Below are 13,810 nucleotides of genomic sequence, written 5' to 3'. Positions count from 1 at the left end.
ATTAGGCTGAATCAGCTCCGGTTGATTAGAGGGCAGAAACATATTCTTGCTATTCCTTCCATCAGCAGTGTGACTACGGACTCCTCTCTTTTAAATTACGCCGTTCTGGCACCATCTAGTGGGCACGAGCATGTATTACACGGCTTCATTCTACTCGGTTCTACTCCGTGTACTAGAGTTCTCCTGAAAGCTTTCAATCACGACAAAACAACGATATGTTATTGGACATTTGACACACACACACACACACACACACACACACACAAAAAATTAATTGAAAATTGATAATAAATCAAAAGAAAACAGATAGAATAGAAAAAGAATAGAGCAAGCTAGTGTTAGAGGCCTTTTTTGCTTTTGTTAATGTATAATAAATAAAAAGCGAAGGAATAGATAGAATAGAAAAAGAATAGAGAAGCTAGTGTTAGTTTTTTTTTTTTTTTTTTTTTTAAAGAAAACAAGCAGTTGCAATATGCTGTTAACAGTAATATCAGTAGTACTTCAATATTTCGTGAATTAACAGCAAATCATACCGTTTGTAAATAATGATGACTCGCTTCTGCACAAATCCTTTCAAATAACCGATTAAAAATGATTCAGTGATTCCTTCACGTCATAACGTCACTACGTCATCACGTGGGCCCTGACAGATTCTGCTCTAAAATGTTTGCATTTTTACGATTACATTAATAAAGACATTTACCCATTAGATAAATCCTCGCTTCACTTCAAATGCTCCAACAGTCTGCTCACTCGGATGGAGTTATGTTAGTTTCTCGGTTCGCGAGTTGTTGACTCATCAGAGTCTGATTCGGAACGAATCGTTCAGACCGGTTTGTGAGTAGGTTTAACAGATTCACTGAAAAGATTCGACTCAAAAGAACGATTCATTTAAGAATCGGACATTGCTCGGTCAGGCCTGAGGCAATGTGTGCGCTATGCAATATATATACGCTTGTCCGTTATAGCGTCTAAACATTATAATTTTTCCGTGTTAATTTTCCTAACTTTTCTCCGTTACTATTCACGTGTTTGTTTCCGGAATTATTTAATGATTTATGTCTTGAATACTGGTATATGAACATAGCTCAAAAATAAGTACGTTAGCTAACAGTCACCGTTTAGTGTGTCCTCACATTAGCCGAAGAAGGATTATTGTAGCATCAAGGCATTCAGATAGTTTATGTGCAAACTGAAGTGACAAACACTTTAGCACAGGCATGTTTAAAGGCAAAACGGCATGGTTCTCCGACAGTGTTGGAAAGAGGGTAACCAACTTCTGGGGTGAGATGTTGAGTATTTGGTTATAACGTTATGCTACTAATACAACTCACGTAAAGTGATAAAGACACTGTGTTTATGAATATTTGGGAATATGTCATCTTATATCTGTTTATATATTATATAGCTGATATTGATATTTATAGTTTCTGAAGGGGGAGCTCTTTCTTCCTGGAAAACGGCAGATTACCTCTTCAGTGCTGATGCCTCTTCTCAAGACACTAAAAGGTATGTTTAGTTTACAGTCCAGTTCTTTTTTGAGGGTGATTTGGTCACACTCCTGAATACTAAAGAAACCAGCCTATAGAATGTACTTAATCTAAATCTTCTGTACTCAAAACCATTGAAATGCCTGAAAACTTTTGCCACAAAGGTTTACCTAATTTCTTTTTATGTTTTAGGATATATGAAAGTGAGGATTATGTCAAAAACAGGGCAACGGTTTTCCACAGCAACTTCCTGTCAGCATGTAAATCCCGCCAAAGTGTAACATCTGTGCCTGTTGGCCACTATGTTCTGCCCCCCGACTCTGTCCAGAATGGTAAACCATGAACATGTCATTATTTTTAGTGACATGTTCCAATGTAAAGAATGAGTAGTTTTTACATTTAATAATAGCAAGCGCCTAATTACTGTTCCAATTCTTCTCTTTAGAAATGAGAGCGCTAATCGGAAGGTTCATTTGGGAAACCGAAGAACAGGTATGACAACATGCCGTCTGTTAATCCAGTGTCTAGTTATTCCTCTCTGTCATTTGTTAGCTTCTCAATCTATTGAAGGTGATGTGTGAAGATCAGATATACACTGAAGGGTCTGAAGACAGTCTGTGTGATGAGACTGAACATCAACCAGTGAGAGAGAAGAACAGGTATGCATTAACTCTTTTTATTATTATTATTATGTCTTTATAGTTATTGGCAGAATGCATACATTTATTGTAGTGAATTTTAATTTTTAAACATAATTCTTTAATATTGTTCTGTCTACTATACAAATTAGGTCTAAATATTATTTTCATTACCACAGTACTTTATTAAAAGCATGGTTTAACCTCATGTTATCTATTAGCCAGGACGATTACGAGACTGTTGCATCGCCGAACAAAGTGTGTACTTGTAGTGAGATGTGGAAATATCCTGTAAACAACATGATCTCAGGTATTTAATTAAGAAACAAAACTGACAGCATAGTACTTTGACCCATAATTCACATGTTCTCAGTTTTAGAAAATGTTGATTGTTCTATCTTTTGCAGGATATGTTCATATCGACCAAATGAAGAAGTATTCAGGGGAACTTTATGATTTTCTTCCCTCCCTCCATGGCCATAACGTTTCAAGATCTAATGACGTGACACCTCGTCATTGTCGCAAAGAAATGTAATATAATATGCTCCACGTAAGAAGTGGATTGTCTTTGTTTACATGTTTCTTTGACAAACATATTTAATGCAAATGGATGCTTATTTTCAGTTCCTACTCCTCTCATATGAATCGTCCGCAGCGTGTCAGACATTTCCCAGCAATATAAAATCCAATCCCTGTATGTGAACAAAGGTGATATGACAGGTTACAGAGAATAACAGTAGTAATATCATTAAAGTGACATACTTCAAAACAAAACTGTGTCCCTGTTTGTTTTCTGTTGATGGTTAATTACCTTCCAGTGAGGTGGTCTGTCCATTAAAAGATTTTCCCTGAGGTCAAGTTTTATAAGTCTGCTGAAACCAGGGATTAAGTAATCTTCCAGTGATCTGATGCTGTTAAATTTAACAGACAGGATCTGCAGATTTGCCATGTCTGGAAATAGGTATGACAACAAAATTGACAGAACACACAAAAAAATTCCACATGAGCACCAATGGGGACAAACAGGGATTGATACCTAATAACCACTAGAAGAATAATGACAGTGAAAGAAGAACTATTAGTCCTATAAACATTAACGATATGTTTAATGAGAGCAAAGTTACAGATCAAAGGTACAGCGGCTTCTTACAGCAAGCTGTCGCCAGTCGTCCTCTTGAAACTGTTTTCACATACATTCATGCCATAAATAGTAATTTAGTTAAATGGAAAAGGTCTAACCTGTCAGTGCAGTAGGGATGTGTGTAAAACAGTTCTTGTCCAGGTTCAGGAAGACCAGTGACTCCAAGTGATTAACATCCTCTGGGAGGTCTTGAAGTTTATTATCAGCCAAGTTTAACCATTGCAAACTGCTGAGACCCCCAAATTGTGATGGCAGGTGTGTAATTTTGTTCTTATGGAGCCCAAGTTTCTCTAACCTCTTAAGTTTACCAATAGATGATGGTATAGAGACAAGACCGCATCCTACAGCCCAGAGCTCTCTCAGTTGTCCCAGGTCACCCATTGCTTCTGGGAGAACAGATAAGGGGTTGTGGTTTAGACCCAGGTAAGTCAGGTGTTTCAGTGAACCAATGCTGCTAGGAAGCATGGTCAGCTGGTTTCTATCCAGTATCAGTTCTTCAAGCTTTTCCAGATGCAGAATTACGGGGAATGCAAACACTGTTTTAGACAGGATTTCTGCTTACAGTAAACAATATGTTAGACATTATTATATGTGTGATATGTGCAACAAATTCATTCAATTAGTGTTTTTTGAGTACCTACTTTGAAAAACAGTAGGTTTGAGGATATGGCTTACCTCGTCTGGTGGTAAAATGAGCTGATTGTTGTTCAGAAAGAGTTTTTTCAGCGCAACAAGTCTCGAAACACCAGGTGGCAAAACAACTAGACCCCGATGACTCATGTTAAGACTTTCCTGTTGTTTGTTAAGACATTCCAGAACCATATCATCCTCGTTCATTTTATTTCATTTAATAAAAACACGATATAACAGAAATTCAGGTGGTATTGCTTAGACAAGCCAGACGCGTAGTCATCACCATGGTTACATACAACTTCCGGCATTTCTGGAACGGTTCTTTTACACAGAATGGTGACGTTCATCAGTCTTAAAATTAACGCGAGTCGTTGGACAGTGCAGCGCTTAAAGGGGAATGCTTTTTATAGTTATTTTTCTTTATTCTTTAGGGACAATGTTAAAATGCAGAAAAGGTTTTTTTTTGTACAGACTGTGCTGCGCTCTGCATGCACAGAGCGCAGTTTTGATGTTCTTGAATAACTTCTCAGAGAACAGGAAGTGGGATGAACGTGACGGTCATCAGCGCATATTATGTAAGCGAAAGCGTGCGGGGAGTACATAGGTTTTCTGGAGTTTGGTTCTGTACGTGAATAAGTGAATAAAATGGATAAAGACAACCTCACCGTGGTCCTGCACTCTAAAGGAGATCTCAGATTGGTATGACATTTTATGCATTTTGGGTGAAGGTTTGCAACCCTTGAACTCTGATTGCACTTGCGATTTATAATTGCAGATTTTTTCTGCATTTTAACAGGAGCAGCGTCCCATTCCGGAACCAGGACCAAATGGTATAGAGTTGTTTATTAGTAATATTTCCAAATGCATTGCAAGGATGATTATCAGTTTAATATTCATAATTATTCATTATTTTTCGGGCTTCTTTATTGAAGAGGTGTTACTTCAGATGCACTCTGTGGGTATTTGTGGATCAGACGTGCACTACTGGCAGAACGGTCGCATTGGGGACTTTGTGGTGAAGCAGCCCCTGGTTTTGGGACATGAAGCCTCTGGTCGTGTGGTGAAAGTGGGCTCTGCTGTGACGCACCTCAAAGCAGGTTAGTTCTCTCTGGATTTGGCTTAGTTTTTAATATTATGTCAGTTAAACTGAGGTTAAGTTAGTTTTTGTTAATTTTTTTTGTATTCAACAGGAGACAGAGTTGCCGTTGAGCCTGGAGTTCCCCGTGAAGTAGATGAGTTCTTTAAATCTGGACACTACAATCTGTCTCCCAGCATATTCTTCTGTGCCACTCCTCCAGACGATGGAAACCTATGCAGATACTACAAACACAGTGCAAACTTCTGCTACAAGTCAGATCACTATTACTGGATGGTTTATATAATGAGAGAAAGTCCATAGCACTTTCTTTTCTTTTCTTTTTTATGCATAATAATCATGTATGTGGCTGTGTGTGTGTACAGGCTTCCCGATAATGTTACCTATGAAGAGGGAGCCCTGATCGAACCCTTGTCAGTGGGCATTCATGCTTGCAGGAGGGCAGGAGTCACTCTTGGAAGCTCAGTGTTTGTCTGCGGTGCAGGTCAGTCTTTTCTAATGATTGATATTTATGCTACTGTTACACATTAACTAGCCAATCAGTGTAATGACCTCTGACCTTCTTCTTTTCTATAGCGTGGCAGGACTGCAAAACAGTTGTTGTTATTTATAATTCCCAGTTGCATTATAATTTAATGAATGTGTAGCATTTTACATTAGTAAAGTGTTTATAAACCAACCTTTTGTTATTATATAATCATGAAGAGTATTAAAGTGGAATTTTATGCAACATTGTAAGAGAGGTGTCTCACTATGGGATACAATCAGAGTTCAGCTAAAATTAATTAAAAATCATACCAGTCTGAGCTCTCCTTTATAGTGCACGACCACAGAGAGGTTGTCTTTGTCCACTTTATTCACTCCTTATACTTTATACACGTACAGAACAAATATTCTCTTTCAAGCATACATTTGTCTGTGGTGCAGGTCAGTCTTTTCTAATGATTGATATTTATGCTACTGTTACACATTAACTAGCCAATCAGTGTAATGACCTCTGACGTTCTTCTTTTCTATAGCGTGGCAGGACTGCAAAACAGTTGTTGCTTACTCAGCTTATATCACATCTGTATAACATGGTTTTTTGGAAGTGTGACTGGTTATAGCAAAAAATAGATTAAATATGTGTTTGTTTTTATCAACATAGGACCAATTGGGCTGGTGTCTTTGCTGGTGGCCAAAGCCATGGGTGCTTCACAAGTAATAATAAGTGGTAATGTATATAGGTATAAAAGAGAATTATATATGTATAAGTAGCACTTATAAAGTCTATCTTTTTTATCTGTATTTGTAGATTTGTCTTCTGATCGGCTTGCCAAGGCTAAAGAGATGGGGGCAGACTTCCTGCTTCATGTGAAGAAAGAAGACGAACCAAAGGAGATGGCCAAAAAAGTGGAGGGAATGCTTGGTTGCATGCCTCAAATCAGCATAGAATGCTCTGGAGTGCAGAGCAGCATTCAAACAGCCATCTATGTAAGTTTAAAACAAAAATTAAGTCATACTGCTAGCCTTATTTTGTGCTGATGATGGTGTTTTTGTCTAGGCTACTCGTTCTGGAGGAGTGGTGGTGCTGGTTGGGCTTGGTGCTGAGATGACCACCATACCTCTTCTCAATGCAGCTGTCAGAGAAGTGGACATCAGAGGTGTATTCCGCTACTGTAACACGTAAGTAGGATCATTTGGGTTTGGGATTTACATATGGCCGCTTCAGGAGTTTGAGTACAACGTAGATAAAAATGATTTATTGTAGTATGTACATTTCAAAATTAGATTTTACTCCTTTGCACACTTTTATTTATGTTCCCACATTATTTTTTTCCAGCTGGCCTGTGGCCATTTCTATGTTGGCATCTAAGAAGGTGGATGTCAAGCCCCTGGTTACCCACCGTTTCTCACTGGAGCAGGCCGTGGAGGCCTTTGAAACCACCCGCCAGGGACTAGGGGTTAAAGTTATGTTAAAATGTGACAAGAATGATCAAAACCCATGAGATCAACTCTTAGATCCACACCTGATTATTACCTAGTTACGGTGGCTTGAATGTTTGATCCAGTTAATTTTGCGAGTAACCTCAGGTACAACAATCATAAGAATTAAGTGAAGGTACAACAGTCATACGAATTAAGTGATACTTCTTCACAGTGGATCTAATTATTTATAATTCCCAGTTGCATTATAATTTAATGAATGTGTAGCATTTTACATTAGTAAAGTGTTTATAAACCAACCTTTTGTTATTATATAATAATGAAGAGTATTAAAGTGGAATTTTATGCAACATTGTCAGAGTGCAGTTTTTTATATAATGCTATAATAATAGATGTCCATTTTTACAATTTACTTACCCTAAACTTGTTTACAAACAATGAAACTTTACCAAAGATTTATTATGCAAGGATACTTGAGTTTGTCTGAGTAGTTACTTTAAGTACAGTGTAAGTTTTGCTCATATTTTTAATAATTTCATTATGTATATTTTTCCTGTATTTGCTAACTATGTAAATAAGTTGAGCTCAGAAGCACTTGTGCAAGTAGTCCATTATATCCCTTTACATAAAATAATTTAAATGTTACATGCAAAACTGGACATATAAATCAGTGAATAACTTTCATTTACGCATCGAGGTTTGTTTTGTTTTATTTTATTTTTATTATCATTAGATTAAGGGCACTGCTGAAATGCACAGCTTTTTTCAAATTTTTGTCCAGCACACAGTTTTGAGTGACTTGCTGAGAAAACAGGAAGATATGCGATGCATAGCACAACTTACCGTCAGTGCGCGAGTGAACGCGCTCATGATCTGTACGGAAACAAATGTGAACGGATGCTACAGAACAATAGGTTACTTGGGTAACCCCGGTTCTCTGATAGCATTAAGAGAGGTGTCTCACTATGGGATACAACCAGAGTTCAGCTAAAATTAATTAAAAATCATACCAGTCTGAGCTCTCCTTTATAGTGCACAACCACAGAGAGGTTGTCTTTGTCCACTTTATTCACTCCTTATACTTTATACACGTACAGAACAAATGTTCTCTTTCAAGCATACGTTTCGGTGTCTCACTATGGGATACGCCCCTTCCGCGTATTCCTCAGAAGCCCAATTCCATTATGCCAGCCCCAATTGGCTGGCAGACATGACATTGCGTAAGGGAGTGGCTCCCTCCTCTCGGTATAAAACGAGCGACGCAATGTCATTACGACATTCAAAACAAGCACACCTCTTCCTCACTTCACACAGCAAGGAGGGTGTTCTGGTGAGACACCTCACTTAATGCTATCAGAGAACCGGGGTTACGCAAGTAACCTATTGTTCTCTTTCAAGCATACATTTCGGTGTCTCACTATGGGATATCCTAACTCCCGTAGTGCCAGATAGCCTGTCTCGAAGTCTCTTGCCAACCAAAGAAACTATTATAAGGCTGGTTAACACTTTAGATCCAACACTCAAAACGGCATGTGCAAACGTTTGAGCTTTAACATCCAGTTTATAGAACCTCCCAAATGTGTGCGGTGAAGACCAACTCACCGATTCACAGATATCTTGGAACGTGACCCCTTTAAAGAGGGCCCATGTAATTGACATTCCTCTCGTTGAATGAGCACGTAAACCAGACGGAGGCGTAAGACCCTTACTGGAATATGCAAGAGAAATTGCCTCCACTATCCAGTGGGATAAACGCTGTTTAGTAATCGGCTTCCCAATGCGCGGCTTCGCCCAAGACACAAACAGCTGATCACTCTCTCTGAACCAGCCGCATTCATATCTTCCCACTCATTGGCCAGGCCCAAATTGCCAGGCGTTTTGGATGAGGATGAAATATCTCCCCCCAACCGCCTGTGACAGCAGATCCCTGCGCAGTGGCAGGGACCATGGCTCTTTGTACAGCATATGTATGATCTCCGCCAGCCAAAATTTCCCTGGCCACCATGGAGCTACCAGTATCATTCTCAGTCCCTCCTCCCTCATTCTGTGAAGGGCTGGAGATATCAACACAATCGGTGGGAACGTGTACAGGAGAACGCGAGGCCACTCGTGCGCCAGTGCGTCTATTCCCAGAGAGAAGAACAGAGGGCATTGAGCATTGTCCTGCCACACAAACAGATCCACTGTCGCTCTGCTGAATATGCTCCAAATTTGACCAACCACTTCCGTGTTCAGGTTCCACTCTCCATAAAGGGGATTTCCCCTGGACAGCAGATCTGCACCCCAGTTCATGATGCCTTGTATGTGTGTCCCTCTCAGGGATAAAAAGACTGGCATTACTCCACAAAATCAGTGCCAACATGTGTAAAAGGAGTGATCTGAGACCTCCCTTTCTGTTTATGTATGCTACAACTGTAGTGTTGTCTGTTCTCATGAGAACATGATGTCCAGGAAAGGAAGAAAATGCTTCAGTGTTAGAAAGACGGCCAGCATTTCCAAGTAGTTTATGTGACTGTGGCTCAGATGGGGACCCCATCTCCCATTCGCTGCCCTGCCCTCATGAATGCCCCCCCAGCCGGACAATGACGCATCCGTCGTTATGACCTTCCTGGTCTGGACAACGCCCATCGGTACCCCTTGTGCCAGAAAGCACGGGCACCGCCAGTGACGCAGTGCCAAGACTGCCGCGGACATCACTCTAACTCTCCTCTGGGAGTGCCGTAACAGGTCTAGTCTCAGAGAAGCTACTGAGGCGTTGAAACTCTATCTCATAAATAGTCTGCCTAAGGGAATGACAAATAACATTGTTCCCTTTCCGAAATTCGGCCAGGCATTTCATAAATTTTATTACTCTCTCCTCTGACAGTCGCTCTCTGAATGTCACTGAGTCCAGTAACAACCCCAGGTACGTTATTGACTGTCTGGAAACTAAAACACTCTTTTCGGTGTTTAATTTTAATCCCAGTTTTTGTAGATGTTCTAGGAGCATGGCTGTGTGACCTCTCGCTTTGTGCTCTGATTGAGCTGTCACCAGCCAGTCGTCTATGTAATTAGCGAGACGAATGCCTTTCTCCCTGAGCGGAGCTAGGGCCGCTTTTGTACATTTCACAAATACCCTCGGGCTGAGAGATAGGCCAAAGGGAAGGACTAGATATTCGTATGCCACGTCAAGGAATGCAAAGCTCAGAAATTTCCTGTAGTTTGGATATATTCTTATTTGAAAATATGCATCCTTCAGGTTGATTGATGTAAACCAATCACCTGGGCACACCAGTTTCAGAAGTATAGAATGGGTGAGCATTCTGAACTTGTACTTCCTTAGGTATTTGTTCAGTGCACGAAGATCTAATATGGGGTGGAGAGCTCGAGTCCCTTTTTTCGGGACTAGGAAGTATCTCGAGTAAAACCCACTGTGACTTTCCTTGGGTGGAACCACTCTTATTGCCTTTTTGTTCAACGGGGAGGTAATCTCGTCCTGAAGAACATGTACTAATGCTCCCCGCACCTAAGAATAAATTATTCCTTTGAACTGCGGGAGAGGAGTGGCAAACTGCAGTCTGTAACCATACTGTACTGTTCTCAGCACCCAACAGGACTGTGTGCATTCTCGCCAATAGTTTATTTGCAGCTTTTTGGCACCATTGTATGGCCGAGTCGAAAATAGGTTTGTGGTCTGTACTGCGCAAAAGCGAACACTTAGCACTTGGACACAGTTTACGTGGCTCACCACCTTCAGCGGTGTGATGACTCCACGAGTTGGTGTTACGTTGTGTTCTGATAAAGTGTTTTGCAATATTTTGGGGGGCATTATGTTTTGCAACATTTGTGGGGGAAACAGTGAAAACTTTATTGAACTTTGAGCATGTAAAGTGCTTGTGACTAGTGGGTGGGTGTACACCGCTGCATCGTCTCTCGTTTTCTTCACTGCTCTGCATCTCCTGGACCAACTTGGCTCTGGTTTCCCCACAGAACATCTGTAAACATCTAAACTCATTTTCTGCTGAACACTGAACAACTGAGGGTCGGGGACTAGCAAACGGGGAAGACCCCCTCAAATGGCCTTCTTCTTCATCCTCATCACCTGGGTAGGGTGAGGTGCCAGCTGGTCCGTCTGAGCTGTCGCGGTCAGGTAATTTTTCCTGGGCCAGGCGGGTTTCTGCTCTGGTGCACTGCTCTGAACTGTTGTTGCATTCACACGCAGTCTCTGTTGCCTAGGAATGCTAAAGCTGGGGGGCGGGTGAGCTGTAGCCTGCGCAAAAGTCTGCCGAGGAGGTGGCAGGGGCGTAGTCTACGTCTTTCTTGGCATGCAGAGCTGCAAAGCCTCGTCATGATGGCAATGTTGGGTTTGCAGCCGCCGTACACTTTGGATGCAGATGCGCTGCGACTAAAGGCTCCATGGGGGCATGCGAAGAAGGCCCTCCTTCTCCATACCCTCCACGTCGAGCACAGACCCCCCTTGCACAGGCTTTTTTCTAGTAAAAGGGTTGTCCTTCCAGGTGACAGAAACCTCTTCCAGAAGCTCTGGAAAGATTGGAAGGAGTTGTCTCGCTGCCCGTTTAGCTCTCGGCAGCCTCTTCCCCTCATAGCACGACTTTGCAGTCTCAGCTACTACGGTTGGCTACAGAATATTGAGTTTCTCCGCAGCGCGTTTGCACACGTCTTGCAGATCCACACTAAGAAGCGGAGAGGATGGTGCCCCACCCGCCTCCTCCGTGGATCCCTACGTAACGAGGGGTCGTGCCGTTTGCGCAGGGGGGAGAAAAGGGGAACCCTCGAAATCTTCCTCCGCTGCAGAGAGAAGGAAATCCGATTGCCTCTCTTACTTAAATTCAAACGCGCTCTCCTCCTCCTCGTCCATGCTGAGGACACCGGCCAGAGGGGCGCATACATTCATTTGGTCACCCCATGATAGAGTTGCCATGGCCAGACAAGCTAGCTTGGCGTGCTAACCTGGCTCTTCATGGTGAAACGCGCACAGTGCTCACAGTATCCGGGACTATCAACCGCCATTTGAGCATGTTTCAGCCCAAGACATGCAGAGCAGACCTGGTGTGTGTCTTTGCATGAGATCTTGTTCCCGCATGAGCAAAGCCACGGATCTCCCTCACTAGCTATGGTAGTCTGCATTGCTGCAGCCATAGTTGCGGTACTGAATGACCTTAACAATAAGCTGGAATGCCGATTGAGGGGTAGGCGAAAGCGGCGTGGTGGCCAACAGAAGTAAAAAAATAAAATTTACAAAATAATAAGCCAGCTACGACGATCGATACTAGTCGATGGCTATCAGAGATGGGTAGGATTCTGATGTGAAGCGAGAAGAGGTTTTTGAATGTCGTAATGACGTTGCGCCGCTCGTTTTATAGCGAGAGGAGGGAGCCACTCCCTGATGCAATGTCATGTCTGCCAGCCAGTTGGGGCTGGCGTAATGGAATTGGGCTTCTGAGGAATATGGGGCGTATCCCATAGTGAGACACCGAAATGTATGTGCTTGAACGAGAACAGTTGTTATGTACATTTATGAGTGAATAAAGTGGACAAAGACAACCTCTCTGTGGTCGTGCACTCTAAATGAGAGCTCAGACTGGTATGATTTTTAATTCATTTTAGCTGAACTCTGATTGCAGTTGCAGTTTATAATTGCAGATTTGCTTTAATTTTAATAGGGACAGCGTCCCATTCCGGAACCAGGACCAAATGGTATATAGTTGCTATACATTTTCCAAAACAGTGTGATGAGCATGTAAACGTTCATGTTAATTTATTAATTTGCTGGATTTTTATTGAAGAGTTGTTAAGATACTTAAGATGCACTCTGTGGGCATTTGTGGATCAGATGTGCATATGTGGCAGAACGGCCGCATTGGGGACTTTGTGGTGAAGCAGCCCATGGTTTTGGGACATGAAGCCTCTGGTCGTGTGGTGAAAGTGGGCTCTGCTGTGACGCACCTCAAAGCAGGTTAGTTCTCTCTGTTGTATAAACAATTATGCTTAGAATAACCTTACTTTTGAATAAATGTACTGTTTCTGCTTTAATTTTTGTATTCAACCAGAGACAGAGAGTTGCTGTTGAGCCTGGAGTTCCACAAGAAATAGATGAGATTTTTAAATCTGGACACTACAATCTGTCTCCCAGCGTTTTCTTCAGTTCCTGCCCTCCAGACGATGGAACCCTCTGTAGATACTACAAACACAATGCAAACTTCTGCTACAAGTCAGATCACTATTACTGGATAAATTATATAATGAGGGAGTCCATGGGATTTTAATTCTGTGCATTTTAATCATACTGTATATGTGACTTTGTGTGTGCAGGCTTCCTGATAACTTGACCTGTGATGAGGGAGGCCTGATTAAACCCTTGTCAGTGGGCATTCATGCTTGCAGGAGGGCAGAAGTCACTCTTGGAAGCTCAGCGTTTGTCTGTGGTGCAGGTCAGACGTTTATAATGATTACACATGTTTGTGCAACTGTTACACATTAACTAGCCAATCAGTGTAATGATCTCTGACTTCATGGCTGCAATGGCCATGAAGTCAGAGATCATTACACTGATTGGTAACTTAGTGTGTCAAGATGGTGAAATAGATGTTTAATTTAAAATCACTGATAGTATGCATTATTTTCAGAATGTCAGCTCTGTGACATGACTTTTGGGATGTGTAACTGCTGGTTAAAGCAAGTGTTTGTTTTTATCAACATAGAATCTATACTCTGATCGGCTTGCCAAGGCTAAAGAGATGGGGGCAGACTTCCTGCTTCCTGTGAAGAAAGAGGATGAACCTAAGGAGATGGCCAAAAAAGTGGAGGGAATGCTGGGTTGCATGCCTCAAATCAGCATAGAATGCACTGGAGTGCAGAGCAGCATTCAAACAGCAATCTATGTAAG

The 13,810-nt window shown here is 41.7% G+C and overlaps 3 protein-coding genes across 5 annotated transcripts; 2 read left to right on the top strand and 1 right to left on the bottom strand.

The window, feature by feature from the left end:
* The first annotated feature begins 886 nt into the window (after positions 1–886).
* LOC109093105 (telomere repeats-binding bouquet formation protein 2-like) lies at positions 887–2,676 on the top strand. 3 transcript variants are annotated; one of them, XM_019106842.2, is made up of 7 exons: positions 887–1,284; positions 1,437–1,509; positions 1,683–1,822; positions 1,936–1,982; positions 2,043–2,149; positions 2,350–2,438; positions 2,536–2,676. In XM_019106842.2, exons 1-7 carry the CDS (start codon positions 1,221–1,223, stop codon positions 2,661–2,663), a joined length of 648 nt encoding a protein of 215 aa, XP_018962387.1. In that variant the 5' UTR covers positions 887–1,220; the 3' UTR covers positions 2,664–2,676. The 3 variants fall into 3 exon arrangements, with proteins under 3 accessions (XP_018962387.1, XP_018962386.1, XP_018962388.1); XM_019106841.2 differs by having other exon boundaries at positions 1,428–1,509; XM_019106843.2 differs by having other exon boundaries at positions 889–1,284; positions 1,428–1,509; positions 2,061–2,149.
* Positions 2,669–4,207, bottom strand: si:dkey-1h4.4 (leucine-rich repeat protein soc-2). Its single transcript, XM_042727637.1, has 4 exons — positions 3,945–4,207; positions 3,368–3,788; positions 2,940–3,079; positions 2,669–2,820 (listed from the first exon to the last, which is right to left on the bottom strand). Exons 1-4 carry the CDS (start codon positions 4,104–4,106, stop codon positions 2,788–2,790), a joined length of 756 nt encoding a protein of 251 aa, XP_042583571.1. The 5' UTR covers positions 4,107–4,207; the 3' UTR covers positions 2,669–2,787.
* A 234-nt stretch (positions 4,208–4,441) lies between these two features.
* Positions 4,442–7,274, top strand: sord (sorbitol dehydrogenase). The gene is made up of 9 exons (XM_042727636.1): positions 4,442–4,601; positions 4,699–4,732; positions 4,835–4,999; positions 5,093–5,252; positions 5,364–5,482; positions 6,146–6,211; positions 6,293–6,471; positions 6,542–6,663; positions 6,821–7,274. The coding sequence occupies exons 1-9, from the start codon at positions 4,548–4,550 to the stop codon at positions 6,984–6,986; spliced, it is 1,065 nt and encodes a 354-aa protein (XP_042583570.1). The 5' UTR covers positions 4,442–4,547; the 3' UTR covers positions 6,987–7,274.
* Positions 7,275–13,810: the final 6,536 nt, after the last annotated feature.

This window comes from Cyprinus carpio, chromosome B7 (genome assembly GCF_018340385.1).
Source record: "Cyprinus carpio isolate SPL01 chromosome B7, ASM1834038v1, whole genome shotgun sequence".
NCBI lineage: Eukaryota > Metazoa > Chordata > Actinopteri > Cypriniformes > Cyprinidae > Cyprinus > Cyprinus carpio.
Note: the sequence above shows the minus strand (reverse complement) of the source record. Positions and strands in the feature narration are given on the sequence as shown.

Coding starts and splice junctions, on each gene's coding strand:
- sord (XM_042727636.1), top strand. CDS start 4,548: ATGGATAAAGACAACCTCACCGTGGTCCTGCACTCTAAAGGAGATCTC. Junction 4,733..4,834: donor TCCGGAACCAGGACCAAATG/GTATAGAGTTGT, acceptor TCTTTATTGAAG/AGGTGTTACTTCAGATGCAC. Junction 5,000..5,092: donor TGTGACGCACCTCAAAGCAG/GTTAGTTCTCTC, acceptor TGTATTCAACAG/GAGACAGAGTTGCCGTTGAG.
- si:dkey-1h4.4 (XM_042727637.1), bottom strand. CDS start 4,106: ATGAACGAGGATGATATGGTTCTGGAATGTCTTAACAAACAACAGGAA. Junction 3,789..3,944: donor TCATTTTACCACCAGACGAG/GTAAGCCATATC, acceptor GCATTCCCCGTA/ATTCTGCATCTGGAAAAGCT. Junction 3,080..3,367: donor CATCCCTACTGCACTGACAG/GTTAGACCTTTT, acceptor ACCTATTTCCAG/ACATGGCAAATCTGCAGATC.
- LOC109093105 (XM_019106841.2), top strand. CDS start 1,221: ATGTTTAAAGGCAAAACGGCATGGTTCTCCGACAGTGTTGGAAAGAGG. Junction 1,510..1,682: donor TCTTCTCAAGACACTAAAAG/GTATGTTTAGTT, acceptor TTTATGTTTTAG/GATATATGAAAGTGAGGATT. Junction 1,983..2,042: donor TTTGGGAAACCGAAGAACAG/GTATGACAACAT, acceptor GTCATTTGTTAG/CTTCTCAATCTATTGAAGGT.